Here is a 15,814-nt window from a genome sequence, read left to right on the forward strand (position 1 = left end):
CTGACACCCAGCTACTACTAGTCAGACTTCCTCTAGCTGTAGGCAGGGGAGAAACGAGGTGACTCTCAGTCCCCAAGAATCATCAGAGTGCAGCAGAGAGAAAAAAAAAATTTCATCCCCACCATCTCTCACTGTGTCAAGCACGTTACACAGAGGACACCTGTAAATACGCAGAGGAGGCCAAACGTTACTTACCGCAGAATCTGCAGTTTGCAGTTCGGGTGTTTCAGTCCCTCACACAGCAGCCGCACTCCGACATCTCCCAGAGAATAATGAGCACCCAGGTTCAGCTCTGTCAGGCTCTGGCTGGTTCTGAAAACAACGGCGAGATCCCCGCAGCCAGCGTCTGTGACACCGCAGCTCCACATTCTGCAGGAGAGAGAAACACAGAGAAGGGGGATCACAGTGTGAAGGGGGCTCGTCACAGCTGTTCTGACAGGCGGCCCCGCCCACCAGCCCCTCTCCCTGACCAATCCATGCGCAGAATGAACTAAAATCTCTGCTCCAGCGCCTGTCCGAACCCCCACCCTATTGCAATGAGGAACCAGTGTTGGGTGGGACTTCCTGCCTGAGCCCCACCCCTTAAACTTGACTCTTGACCAATCAGGACTGTGAATGGACCAGAAACCTCAATCCTTAAACCTCTGCCATTGACCAATAAAGATTAGGGTTCTGGGTGAGACTTCCTCACTAAGCACCGCCCCTCACCTTTTCCACTGACCAACCAGAATTTAAGGGGCAGCCGTCTGGCCACCCTAAGTCCCACCTACCCAGCTCTCAACCAATCAGATTGGACTTGGCACTGATCAGACCCAGAATGGTGCAACCCAATCAGAGCAGTCCTATTGCTACAGGGAGGCTGTAGGGGGAGCCCCCTCCCCAGGCACCTGGGCCAAGCTCAGAGCAGGAGGAGCTGGGAGATCCTGACCCTCCATGAACCTGGCACTAGCTTGGCTGGTCCCCTACAGGACACAGACGTCCCCTGTCTCTGTCTCTGCCCCCAGCCTGTCAGCTCCCAGCTCTGATCATTAGGCCCAGCACTGGCAGCATCACACCCACCTTCCACTGAGACCAGGGATCAAAGGCTGGGGGGGATTGGAAGACAAAGAGGAGAACTAGGGGGATCCCCAAAGTTTGGGGAAGAAAAGCCCTTGAGAAGAGGGTGACCATGTGACCATGTTGGTAGGGCCTGTTCCAGTAACACTGATGGGGTTATTGCAACTGAATTTTTTTTCTGGTTTCTGCATCCCTTCCTGCAGAGTCTGGGCTCCTGGGGGAGCTGCCACCCAGCAGAGTGTGGAACTATGGCAGCAGCCTGGCTATGACCATGTGCATCTCAATGACCAGCCCCCAGTATGGCTGTCATATTCTACCACTCCGCCATCCACCCTCCCTCCAGGGCTCACAGGGAACCCTCTGCACTCCCGACAGCTGCCAAATCTTGCACACATGTAGAGACACCCCACCCACTGCAACTGTCACCTGCACAACTTCCTCCATGACTACAGTTGCCTTGAAAATATGATCGCTCCGCCAAATAGGGAGGGGGAGTCCTAATCTTTGAGAGAGAAAAAGAGCCCTAAATTTGTATGAGGGAGAGAAGCCCCCACTCCCTGGGGGGCCCCCATCTTCAGTCAGGGTTGGTAGAGCCCCAGAGATATTTTGGAGGCAGAAAGAGAGGCACCCCCAATGCGATGAGAGACTCTAAGTTTGTGTTCAACAATGAAAGAAAAAAACTCATTGGTGTATGTGGGAAACTACGGAGATAAGTGCTAGTGGAGAGAGGTGAGGACAGGGTTTTCTTGATGAAGCAACAGAGAAGAGCTCCACAAGATGTAAAGATTTAAAGGTAAGAAAGGAGGGAAGACAAATGAGAAATTGAGGAGCAAAAGACCCCAAAGTGGTTAAACAACACATGAAGGGAAAGAAGGACCCAATTGGGATAAAAAAGGAAAGACACCCCCCATATGAGGAGTGGTGTTGGGGGTAAGCTTTGAGAAGGAGGTAGCTGTGCCAACAGTAGAAGAGTTTATTCTTTGCCCTGGGTGCTGATTAGAGTCCATTCTGGAGGCAGAGTTTCTCTTTGGGAATTTGGTGCTGGGCTCAGATCTCTGGAAGAGGAACTTCTACTGTGTGACCCTCCCATTCCAAAAGAGGTGAATAAATGTAAATATCTCAAGTTTCACTTAGAGTTTACCTGCACTCCCTGTCACTGATTTCTCCTCTGATCTGCAAGGTGATGGACACCTGCCACCACTTGGCAGAAGGTAATGCTGGTGTCAGAGCAGGACACTGGTGCTAGAAGAAGGCACAACAGTACACACAGACAGTCCCTGCCCTGTCTCAAATGGAGAATTAAGACCCATAAGAGATTGAATGACTTGCCCAAGGTCACACAGAGAGTCTGAGATTTGATCCAGCAATTTAATTACACGACCATCCTTTCTTAGTCTCTCGTGTTTCTCAGTTTCAGAAGGGCCCCCATATTTTTTTAACCAACATGACCTCTTTTCCCCCTTTTTTTCTCATGGTTGAGGCTCTTAAGGAAGAGCTACTTACCAATCAGGTATTGAGCATTAGGGCCTGAGCAAATGGTGAGGCTTCTCACCGTGATACCTATTGTGATTTGCTAAAGTGTGTTGGAAGAATTCAAAAAGATCTAACTACTGACCAGACCAGACCCAAGCAAACATTTGAAGAATCATAGAATCATAGAATATCAGGGTTGGAAGGGACCCCAGAAGGTCATCTAGTCCAACCCCCTGCTCGAAGCAGGACCAATTCCCAGTTAAATCATCCCAGCCAGGGCTTTGTCAAGCCTGACCTTAAAAACCTCTAAGGAAGGAGATTCTACCACCTCCCTAGGTAACGCATTCCAGTGTTTCACCACCCTCTTAGTGAAAAAGTTTTTCCTAATATCTAATCTAAACCTCCCCCACTGCAACTTGAGACCATTACTCCTCGTTCTGTCATCTGCTACCATTGAGAACAGTCTAGAGCCATCCTCTTTGGAACCCCCTTTCAGGTAGTTGAAAGCAGCTATCAAATCCCCCCTCATTCTTCTCTTCTGCAGGCTAAACAATCCCAGCTCCCTCAGCCTCTCCTCATAAGTCATGTGTTCTAGACCCCTAATCATTTTTGTTGCCCTTCGCTGGACTCTCTCCAATTTATCCACATCCTTCTTGTAGTGTGGGGCCCAAAACTGGACACAGTACTCCAGATGAGGCCTCACCAATGTCGAATAGAGGGGAACGATCACGTCCCTCGATCTGCTCGCTATGCCCCTACTTATACATCCCAAAATGCCATTGGCCTTCTTGGCAACAAGGGCACACTGCTGACTCATATCCAGCTTCTCGTCCACTGTCACCCCTAGGTCCTTTTCCGCAGAACTGCTGCCTAGCCATTCGGTCCCTAGTCTGTAGCGGTGCATTGGATTCTTCCATCCTAAGTGCAGGACCCTGCACTTATCCTTATTGAACCTCATCAGATTTCTTTTGGCCCAAGAGTTGTTGGAAGGGGAAACAAAAATTCAAAATGGGTTCCCTAGAAGTGAGGGAACTCTCATGCATGCGGAGGAAGGTTGGACTGGCTCAGATCTTTTTGAAATGTCATGTGCCATTTCCAGTATTTTACAAATTTGCTAAACATTTCATAGAATCAGAATATCAGGGTTGGAAGTGACCTCAGGAGGTCATCTAGTCCAACCCCCTGCTCAAAGCAGAACCAATCCCCAATTTTTGGCCCAGATCCAGAATGGCCCCCCTCAAGGATTGAACTCACAACCCTGGGGTTAGCAGACCAATGCTCAAACCACTGAGCTATCCCTCCCCACCAATTTCAAGGGCAAAATTGTATTCTATCAAAGTTACAAGAACATTCATTGTTTTCATCTGAAATTATGTACTAGGATGGCTTGTAAAAAGGGCCACAACTCATAAAAAACAATGATTAATCTTCACCAGAAGTGGCAGAAATCTTCTAAATGTGAGTGATAATGCAACTATGTACTGAAAATTGTACTGTCTTTGAAAGTTCAGGAAATACTTAGACTCAGGTGTATGCATTTTCCCATACTTTTTTTCCTTACGTTAAAGCAAAAGTCTGTAATCATACAACAATATGAGCTTGTACCCATGAAATGGAAAAAAGTCGTCATTTGTAGACTGGACTGATTTGAGAACGGTTTTTCTGTCTGCAATTTTTATGAAGATATGAAGACAAGAAGACTCCTAACCCCTATTTATAAAATGTTTTTGTTATTACCTCTTCAGCTCTGTGGCCATCAGGGATAACATGACCCCCTACTTCTCAGAATTCTGCCCCTTGGGAAAAGAGGAATCCTAGATACAGTAGAGGAAATCTAAACCTCCACTTACAACTCTGATCCTTAAATTTGTAGGCTAACGAAGGAGAGTAAGAGCACTTAGAACACCCACAAACAACTGTTGTCACCACTAGTGTTCCCTCTAATTTTCCCCACTCATGTGCAGAATGAATCTTACACTTCCATGTTGGTGCACAGAACAAAATTAATGGGGTGGGGCAGAGGGGTTTGGAGTGTGGGAGGGGGCTCAGGGCTGGGCAGAGGGTTGGGTTAGGTCAGCTCTTCAGCTGATTACATCTGCTGTCATATTGCATAAGAAGAGATGTGGTTTCTCAGGCATCCATCACCCATTCCATTTAAGGTTTTATAGATGAAAAAGGGACCTCTACGTTTTGCATAAAATCAGTAGGAAACCAGTGCAGACAATACAGCACAAATGTGTCAATGTACCACTTTATAAATAGGCATCTACAGTCTACCCTAGCTGAAGTTTCTGAATTGTCTTGTATGATCCCAAACAGTGCACACTGCAGTAATTCAGTACCAAGGTGACAAAGACGTCCAGAATTGTGGTAAGGTCTGCAAATGAAAGGAAAGGTTGGAAGCTTCTTGACATTTGCAGAATGGGAAAAAATAAAGGCCCACACTCTTGACCAGATACAGGGATCGTCCTTGACACTGACAAATTAATACAGGGCCATGGGCAAATTAATACAAGGCTATTGGCAAATTGATTCAAGCTCCTTAGTGGTATTTAAAATCAGAACTTGGATAAAAGGCAATGTAGTATGTGCCATTCTTACCCACTGGCAGATGGAAAGATATCCCAATGGCTGCAAGCTTCACTACCCAATTTCTCTGCTCCATCTCTTCTCACCTTTTTTAACTTCCCCTTCTGTGATTTAGAAACAATAGAGAGCACTGGGAGCTGGATCTCATACCCTTAAGATTTCCTAGAGGCTGGAAATATTGCAATATATCAAAGAAGTTAAAATGAAGGTAATGAAGAGTGCTAAGGGGAAGCAGTCAGTCTGGTTCAGAGGCCCATAGTGTTGACTTCTTTTCTAGATCTGTTTTCACAGCTCATAAGACTCTCTAGATGTGTTTAAAACACGAAAAACAAATCCACTGCCAGCAGCCTTGCTTTCATTATGAGCAACTTGTCACAACAAACCAGTGTCCGTCAAGCGTGCTGCCCTGGGGCCGGGGCTAGAGGACTCCCCCAGCCCTCTCCCCACTGGCAACACAGAGCTCCAGGGTAAGGGGCCCCTCTCTCCCGGCCGGCGGCACAGAGGTCCGGGGGAGGTGACGCAAACAGCTCCTTGGCAGAATTTCCTATTTAGGTTGCACTGAGCATGCTCACAGGAACTGAGGCAGCTCAGTAACATTGCTGCTCTTTTTGCCATTACATCGACAGCATGGAGCTTGCAATAGCCCTGCACACCCCAACTTGCTCTCCTCCCCATTTCATGCGCACCCCCTACCACTCTCTTCTCCAGGCCATTGCTGCACGGCTTAGCGGGAACTTCGATTACCACATGCTATTGATAGATTGAGAAGGTGACCTGGCCAACCTATCAATAGCAGGTGGTGACGGAAGACTGGGCCATTAACTGTCCTGTTGGTGGCACCATGCAGAGGGGCTGGCAGGCTCCCTACTAGTCTCCATGCCACGCAGCTCCCGGGAAGCAGCTGGCATGTTCCCACTCTGGCTCCTACATGTAGGTGATGCCATGGAGCTCTGCACGCTACACCTGCCCCAAGCGCTGCCCCGCCACTCCCGTTGACTGGGAACTGCAGCCAATAAGAGCTGCGGGGCGCGGTGCCTGTGGATGGGCAGCGTGGAGAGCCACCTGGCCATGTCTCCGTGTAGGAGGTGGAAAGGGGATGTGCCGCTGCTTCCAAAAGCTGCTTGATGTAAGCTCCACCCGGAGCCTGAACCCCTGACCCCCTCCCAGGCCCCAACCTCCTGCCCCAGCCCTGATCCCCCTCCCACCTTCCAAAACCCTCAATCCCAGTCCGGTGCACACCCCTGTACCCCAAACCCTTCATCCCCTGACCCAGCCCAGAGCCTGCACCCCCAGCCAGAGTGCTCACCCCCTCCCACACCCCAACCCCCTGAGCCAGCCTGGTGAAAATAAGCCAGTGAGAGTGGGGAGATCAAGCAATAGAGGGAGGGGGAATGGAGTGAGCATGGGGTGGGGCCTCGGAGAGGGGGAGGGGCAGGGGCGGGACCACAGGTGCGGGGTGGGGCTTCAGAGGAGGGGCTTTAGAGGAAAGTCAGAGCAGAGGCAGTGCAAGGATGTTTGGGTTTGAGCGAGCAGAAAGTTGGCAACCCTATGCAGCAGGCAGTCTGATAACATCAGTGTCCATTGATCCATGCTGAGGCTGCTTCTGTGTCTGTACCTATGGGTTGGGAGGTCTCTCTGGGCCCAGGGCTTGCTCCTCCTGGGAATTTCATAGAGGATTAAGACCATGGCATTAAAGTGACAGAAGAGCTCACAGGGAGCCAGTTTTGGGGAGCAGAGCATTGACTTGATGTGGTCATAGTGACATAAACCATGGAAGGAGTGGACAGTTCTTGTATTATCGGGAACATAGGCATTGTTTTTACATTCAATTTTAGATGCAGTGAAATAGAGCAATCCAGTCTGGAGAGGAAAAGAGGATTTCACAAAATGGCTATGTCCTCGTCTAGGTAGAATGTATGAAGTTTCTGAGCAAACTGGAAATTCCTAATTAAACTATGATTTACTTTTAAAATCAGAGTTATACAATAAGAGACTTGAAGTAAGGAAAAAAATGACACTCTGATAGCTTGGAATAGCATGATCCTAATCTCAGACACAAAAAAAGACATTACAGAGGTAGAAACTAATAATAAACTACTGAAAAAAAATCCTAACAAATGGCGAAACCATGAAAAGGAGAATAAGACAAGAAGAGATGAAAGATACTAGAGATCCTGTTGGTATCCTGGAGGTGAGCGGGCTTCTTGGGGGAGGGATAGTTCAGTGGTTTGAGCATTGGCCTGCTAAACCCAGGGTTGTGAGTTCAATCCTTGAGGGGGCCATTTCAGGATCTGGGCCAAAATTGGGGATTGGTCCTGCTTTGAGCAGGGGGTTGGACTAGATGACCTCCTGAGGTCCCTTCCAACCCTGATATTCTATGATTCTATGACCTCCCCCAGCCTAAGGGGAGGATCCACAAGTCCGGGATTCCAAATAAGTTTGGGGGACAACTAATGAGATAACAGGAATGGGAGTGAGGTCACAGGGCTAAACGAAGGGAACCTGATGGGGACACCGAGCAGAGAACCACGGACAGTGCCCACTGCTCCTCGAAGGCATCCAGGGAGCCAGCGGACACCGCTCAGAGGAAATCTGCCTGGTTGCGTGAACGGACTGAGGAACAGAAATAGGCCCCACAGTCGCAGGAAACCCCATCAGCCAACTTCCTCTCCCTGGTTTTATAGATGGCCAATTTGGCCAGGGCTAGGAGGAGGCTGACAAGGAAGTCCCGTGACTTTGTTAGGCCATGGATAGGGAGTGCATAGATGAACAGGTGAGGGGAAAAGTGCAACCAAAATCATAATAAATATCTAGGAGGAGACAGAATAGGGGCTGCAACCTGGCGCACTCCAGGTACACGTGCGCCAGGGTCTCCCTTCTGCCGCAAAAGGGGCAGGTGTCCCGGAGGGGACTGAACCTCGCCAAGTACACGCCCGTGCTCATGGCTCCATGAAGGAGCCGCCAGCTGATGTCCCCGGAGGGCCACGGGACCAGGGTGGAATATAGGCTGGCCCACCAGGGCTCCACACAGAGGCGGCAATAGGTCCCACCACTTTGTGTCAGGGCTGGACGTGAGGCTGAGAAAGTGAAGGGTGTGGAGCATGAGCATGTATAGATGTTTCCTTGGCGCGGTCTGGAAACTAACGGGCTGCAAGTCGTGCAGCCGGCTCACAGAGAAGGGGTGTGGGGGCCAGTTGGGTCCACGGGGCAGGGGCCCGATGAAAAGGTCTGGAAGGCCTGGGGTGGAGGGTGGGTGGGGCATGCCCTCTCGTAGGACCCGGTCGAGGTAGGCCCGAGTAGTGGGCGGTAAAGCAGCCCTCACTTCCTGAAGTATGTGCCAGGGAGTACGAGGTCTGGAGATCCCCATGCGCCGAGCGAGCGTCAGGTGATCCAGCCAGTCTCCCGGGTCATAGTCCAGGAGATCTCCGACTCTGGTGACTTCTGCCAGAACCAACCTCTGGTGCACAGAGGAGGACTCTGCCACCTGCACATGGAGCTGGGGGTTGTGTAGCAGGGGCTCCACGAGGCCGCCACGGACCTGGTCACCAAGAATAGTTTCCAGGTCTGGATGAAAGGCACAGAGAATGTACTGGCAGTGGCAGAAGTGAAACAGGACATGAAAACCCAGACACCTGAGCAGTAATCTAAAGATTAACCAGAAGGGAATTATTGGAAATCATCCAGAACAAGCAGATGAACAGTAACTATCTCAATACTGTAAAGCAAATAGTCTGAAGTTGGTTTAATTGGAGTGGGCAAAACTCTGTGGTAGCTGTGTTCTGTATCAAAAAATAGAGAAAATAAAGGATATGAAGGGGGAGCATATAAGGGGGTCTCAGAGATGGAGAAGACTGGAGAAAAGGGAGAGGAAAGCAGAGGGGACCTCTGGGGTTCTGTGTAAATCCTCCCCCGGTAATTCAAATGATCAGATGCAGACAATCCTCAATTATAAATGAGAGGTAAGAACTAGATGGATTGCAATCTTTAGTGAAAAGAAAAGGAAAAAACTAAACAAAAACAACCTCCCACCACCCAAAACTGTGCCAAGGTTACCTGTGTCCACATCTTGCAAACTATTGTAATAATCTTTGTCCAAAATATGCCTTGTGAGGTATCATTTGAGAACTCATGATTTGCTGGTCATTATTGTCCTGGTAAACTGTGTGTGGCAATATTGTGTGTGAAGTTATAAGATTCCACTGTACAGTGTTACTAACACATGTTCCAAACTGAGGTTGGCAAACAGATCAGCCTCAAGCAAAGGAATGTGTGCTCTGCAGAATTTTTATTCAGGAAACAGTCATCAAGCAGGAAGGGGAATTAAAGGAGGGTTAAACAGGTGAGGGAAAAGCAGCAGGGCACAGCCTTCCCCATAGACTTTTTGTCTCCCGAATCCCAGCTGGAAATGCTTTTCTAAGGGGAGATATAAAAAGGACTATAAAAGAAGTGGCAGACACTCCAGGGATACACCTCTCTCTCTCTGCCCACTGAATTCATGGCACCTGAAAGACAAAGGGAGCAGCACTGGAATGGTGGAGGGGTTCTGACCAAAGAATTTGGTCAGTAATCTGCTGAAGCATATGGTGGGAATCTTTGCTTTCAATCTAATGTCGCTTGTTAAACTGGCATTAGTAAATATTTTATCTTTATTTTTCTTGTAACCATTTTTGACATTTAAGCCTCGTTACTTGTACTCAGTTAAAATCTATCTCTTTGTAGTTAATAAACTGGTTTTATTGTTTTATCTAATCCAGTGTGTTTAAATTGTAGTGTTTGAAATAGTAAACTGGCATTTTATTTCTATGAAAGAAATGACGGACTGTATATAATTTGTACTCTACAAAAGAAGGCTGAGCAGTATAGAACATACGTTTTGGGGGGGAAATCTGAGACTGGGAGTGTGTTGGGGTCACTCTGAAATATAACCCAGGCTGGTGAGAAGAAGAGGTGAGGCTGGCAGGCTGCAGTTACACAGAGACACTCAGGGTGTGGCTTGCATGCTGGCAGGTGGATTGCTAATGATCCAGGTGAGAGCTACTTCAGCAAGGCATTGTAAGGCACCAAAGGTTGCAGGGTAGGGGTGATACAGCTGCTCATAAGTCCGGATGACATAATGGTATGTCACATACACACACACACTTTTTTAAATCTTCAGAAAACTAAATTATTATTATTATCAATAGTTCTGCCCTTTAAAACAACATCATGAATGTCAAAGGAATGGGCAGAAATCAAAGAAAAAAACAAAACGAAAAAGGCCCTACTTCCAGAACATTCTGTTTCAGGAGACTGATTTTCAAGGTGTGGAGGGGTATATTATGGGCATTAGAGGTAATTTATTTCTTCAGATTTGTTTTTCTTTAGCCAAAGAAACAAAAAGAGGACGAGCCATAATACTGGCTAAACACATGTCCTATCAGATTAAAGATTAATTGAAGGGAAAGGAGGAAGAGTTTATTTTCTCAAAGGGCACAACAGATGGGTTATGAATAACAGTGGGCTCAGAGGAGATTGAAATGTTGACAACCTGATGATTTATCTGCCAGACATAAAGAAAAGAAACATTTAAACACATTTTAGAAAAATGTCTGGGCTCAAAAATCCCCAAGCCTGCCTTTGCAGCCACTGCAGTGCTCAAGGATCTCTGTCTCTCAGGACTCCTTCTCAGGGTCAAGCTCCCCATGGCTTCTCTCATCTTCTGATCACCTTCTCATGGCTTACATCCCCTGCTGGATGTAACACACATAGACACAGCTGCCACCAAACAGATCTCCTACCCCTGAATTTGCAACCAGACTTCAGAAAAAGTGCTCAGGCTGCATGGCTAAGCTTCTCATCTGCCTTTCCATGTGGCCTATTGTTTCAAGAGGTGGTTCCTATTGTTTCTCCTGTCACTATACAAAAGGATATTTAATTGGTCCTCCTATTTATCCTGAAAGAAGGCTGGTTGGCAGACCCATCAGAATTTCAAGTTCATTGAGAGGCATTTATAACTTTAAATCTTATTACGCCTTTTTGTTGGGAAGTTGTTACACTTCACCTTGTATGGAAGGTTTTCTTAGAAGGTCAAAAGTGAGTAGGCGAAAGAAAATAATATTTGATGGACCATCAGTGCACAGCAATCCTAAACTGCTCTTCCATGGCCACAGAAGAATTCTCTCTGTACAGAAGCCTCTGATGGCACCTCTACCCAATACTGCTTCCTTCACCATGCCCTTATCCCCACATGCCAGCATAGGGACAGTGGCCAGAGGGATAGGGTGTAGCTGGAGCACCCCTAAACTCTGGCACTCTCCAGCTTCTGGAGGAGAGCCTTCGGGCCAGAGGCTGCCAGTAAATAATAGAGCAAAAACTGCACCTCTCTGCCTAAAGGCCAGGAATCCAAAGTTCAACCCACACCCGTATTTTACAGACACAAAACATGACTGACCATGTTTGGTCAACACCAAAGGTATCCTGTATTCTAAATAAACCCAACCCTGCACCAGAGCTCAGCAGCTTTATGTTAACTTCCAAGATCTTGGTTTCTCACAGGAGAGTTGCTTCAAGTGCCATCACCCGTAGTTAAAGTCTTAGAATCCATATAAGAGCCATTTTTTTAAAAGTGTGAAGTTACATTACAGCCCTGCTGCCACCTACTTCTGCAACTGGGTTAGGAGTTTATCTTAGTTTTGTCTCTACTTGAAAATTTTTTACTAGTTGTGCAGCTTATGTACTGAACAAAAACAAAGAAAAAAACCTCTCATACAAGTCAAACAATGATCCATATTTTTATTTCAGAAGCTATTCATATTTCTTCTTTTTCGTTGCTCCTCCTGCCTGGGATGGTCTCAGTGATTTTTTTAAAACAAAGTTTTTCATTTATTTATTTATTTTTCATTCTGGGTTTGCAATATTTATTGCAGATTCCTTGCTTGGATACTTTATCTTCAGTGGTAGCCTGGACGCCTGGTCCCAGAGATGGACACTACAGGCTCTGTGCTTACATTTCTCAGTATACAGACTCACACTGTGCGGAGGTATAGACGACAATAAGCCTGGTTTACAGTTTAATAAGGATCACCTCCTACTGGCCCTGCAAGCAGTCCCACACCTCAGTTTCCCTCTTGGATACTGAAACAAATTCAATACAACTCTTGGAGTATGTAAATAGCCTTTCCTCAAAGTTGATTTATTACCACAGGTCCTACTACCATAAAAACCAGAACCTCCCCAGCTCAGTCCAAACAATCCATTTGTCCCAACCGTCAAACACCAAGTACAGGTCTAGAGTCTCTCACCACACCTCATCCCAGCCCCTCTAGCTGGGTTGATTCTTTGCCCTGTTTCTTTCCCAGGTATGGTTCCAGGTCTCATCTGGAGATTATCAGTGGTTTCACCCCACCATCATTCCCCAGCCTTCAGCCCTCTCTGGTTGCAGCTCTCCAGCTCAGAGAGCCAGCAGACCTCTCCCTCTGCTGCTGTCCACTTTCAGCCCTCGCCAGCCATGGATCTTTGGCCTCGGGAAGTTTTCAGATGACCCCGGGCCCAACTGCCTTCCTGCCTTCAGCTTTCACCAGCCTGCTCTGACTCCACTGCTCAACCAGGGAACGTTTTCCATTCCCCGCTACAGGGCAACTCCTCCCTGAAGCTCACAGCCCAGTTCTGCTCTGCTTCCAGGCTCCCTCTGGGTTCTGGACTCCTCCCTCTCAGGATTCTGAATTCTCATTAATAACTTCCAGGGGCAGTCCTGCCCTCCTCATTACACCAAACTAGGGCACATCCTTACTGGAACACGAGAGCTGGGCCCTATTCCACTTAAGGGGCCAGCTTCCCTGCTACAAGCACCTAGCCAAGAATTTTGCATGATTTACATATGGATAAAACTTCTCTCCCCCTCCCAGCCTAGCTAAAAAGAACCCCCAAATGCTGCCAAGCACATAACACCCTGCTTTCCCATAATGTAAAGGGGTCCATTATAGACTGCGAGTGAATCAAGATCAAGAGATGGGTGGGAAACTATTGGAGTTTAACCAGAAATAACTAGCTATGAACCCATAAAAGAGAAGGATATATAAATGGGTCAAATCTCTTGATTCCCCAAAGAAGTCCAATTCACATATTTTCATCCCAAATTTTAAGTTTCACATATCTCTCCCATATAAATCGAACATACCCTAGATAATTTGTTCCTCCAATGTGTCTTTCACCCTGAATTAGAAGCTATATATATATATATATATATATATAATCTATATTGTTCCTCTCATGTCATGCCCTGTGTTCTCCTACAAGCCCTGAAAGAGGTGAAATGAAAGGTATTAGATGTAACCAAAGAATGTACAGACTAGGAACGATAAGGGATTTTTGTTTTCTTTCTAAATGATTGCTGCACTATAGAAGTGGTATGAAGAAAGGACAAAGAATACTGAAAGAGATAAGCACCTAATCAGGGCATAACTTTGGAACACTAAAAGAAATTCCTTAAAGAGGGGGTAATTTCAGTTGAGAGTCTGAGATAATAATGAAATTCAACTTTAAAATTAATTGCATATAACATCCCTCTGACTAAGAAAAGCTTCTGAGAGATTTGTTGTACATTGACACCACCTACTGGAGATCCACACTTGTCATTCTCTCTGAGCATGGACAGGTCAAGTGTCCAATAGAAAATCAGAGGATAGCCCTGGCCAATGAGTCCTGCATTCATGGTATATAAGACTGAGGTCACTGTGTGGGACCCCAGGATTGATAAATCCATTGAAGAAGGTGCAGGACTAAGAAGCACTGCTGGACATTTGACCAGCCCATAGACCAACTCTCCCCATCCTAGGGTTACCAGGACTGAGAAGAAGAAGCGGTGAGATTTAATTTCAGAAATTGTATTTCACTTTGTGTTCATTAAATATATATGTATAGATAAACTGAATGTTATCGTGCTGCATGTTATCGTGCTATTTAGTAAGACCTCAAGTAAACATATTATGGATTTTTAGTAGCTAAAGTTATCTGCTTGTTTCTCCTTTTTAAGCCCAAGTATACTGGCCAAAGAGAACCTCAAAATATAGCTTTAACCAACTGATTTTGAGATTTTAATCCTGTCCCTTTTATACTTTAAATACACTTTAAATAGCACTAGCAGGCACCATTTTAGTAAACGTGCCTTAAGACAATTGAATGCTTATTCCTTGGAGAATTACTGGAATTACTTAAAGTGGGATAAATGTGTTAATGGGAATAAAGAATTGATAGCTAATGATTATGAGTAGATGCAATAAGAAATGTGGTGATTTGTGTTGTTCCGTGGTATAGTTGATGGAGCCCAGTGCTGGTCTATGTTAACCACTTGCAAGACTGCATGTGTTCTTTGTGTTCAGTACATGCCTAGAGTATTTGTGTATCTATACCGGACTCATGAAGTGTTGTGTAGATACGTAAGTGGTTCAGGGAGAATTAATAAACTGTTGGTCACTTAAGAGCCCCATGTGTCCTGATCTGAGAAATACTGTCCAAGGTAAAAGCTGACCTGAAAAGCATCTAGCATTCAAATTTAGTCTGATAACGCTCCCTGGACTCCAAAAAAAAAAAAGAGGTTCTCCTATTTAAATTCATTTCCAACATTGGCTACAACATTTATCAAATTGGCTAATCTATTTGTTGGATTTCAGCTCTAAAATCTAACTGGCCCCTTGGGAAATTTGTCAAATAGCCCCACCTTGACACTTACAGCTGTGGGTTATACTGGGCATTTTTAATGTCATAGTGTGGGGTATTAGGCCAGTGCCTTTTGTATAGAATCCTACCACATGCAGCAATTTCATCTCTATTATTATTATTATTATTACATACATTTTAATGGGCTTCTTCCCCAGTGCAGGGGGTTGTGGCAAGAGACAGAGCCTGAGGGAATGGGAAATTGAAACAAAGTGTGCTTATGGTTGGTGGTACTGCCCATCATCTGCTCCAGGGGAAGCAGGCACTGCTGTCTGTTTGGGATCTCATGATATTATAGTTTTTTTTTTTCATTTTAGATATATGGTCTCACCTCATTCTCTCCAGTACCCCTGCTGTTACAATATATGTTGTACCAATATGGTACTATAGTGGGGACACAAGGGATTTTTCCTTTGGCCGGCCATCTACATTACTTTGTCATGCTGTTGGAAGGCTGGTCATTTTTTGTTTCTTGTCTGACCTTGTCAAAGTTTGCTTTGGAAATGCATTGTATTGGAGCCAAACTCCTTCTCGTGCATTTCTTTGATTTCACTATAGATGCCCTTGAAAGCACGGGCTGCTTTAAGAAGCTCCTTTCTGGGCCTTTATTTCACATTAAAAAGTACTTTTGCAAAGTCATAATTATTTTCTGACATATAGGCAGTATTGCCAGTTACAGACGTCCAAAAGTTATGAGTCATGATTAAAATTAATGCTTTTGTGTTTCTTTTCACTACTCTTCTAGTTTCTGAGTGTGTAGGTTATGCCTGGGTCACATTTTTAATCTTCTCTCCACAATCACGAGGGTCTAGAAAAATAATTATAAATAAAAATTTAAACTGAAATTCTCAAATATTCATATGACTCCAGGAGCTGAGGCTAAATAAAAACCCCACCAAGTATTATAAACCTTGCAATAAAATGGCAAGAATTAGCAATGCTAGGTGGTTCTTTGCACAGTGCATTCTGTAATATGGCTTACAGCTCTTACATTTCGTGAACA

At 45.9% G+C, this 15,814-nt stretch overlaps 1 protein-coding gene across 2 annotated transcripts in view; it reads right to left on the minus strand.

The window, feature by feature from the left end:
* The window catches only part of LOC140912510 (NACHT, LRR and PYD domains-containing protein 12-like), a 181,199-nt gene that overhangs the window by 70,304 nt on the left and 95,081 nt on the right, over positions 1-15,814 (minus strand). For both annotated transcript variants that reach the window (XM_073346997.1, XM_073346998.1), the window contains exon 6: positions 196-369. In XM_073346997.1, the coding sequence (XP_073203098.1) occupies positions 196-369 (174 nt within the window). The remainder of the gene's footprint in view (positions 1-195; positions 370-15,814) is intronic.

Source organism: Lepidochelys kempii, chromosome 6 (assembly GCF_965140265.1).
Source record: "Lepidochelys kempii isolate rLepKem1 chromosome 6, rLepKem1.hap2, whole genome shotgun sequence".
NCBI lineage: Eukaryota > Metazoa > Chordata > Testudines > Cheloniidae > Lepidochelys > Lepidochelys kempii.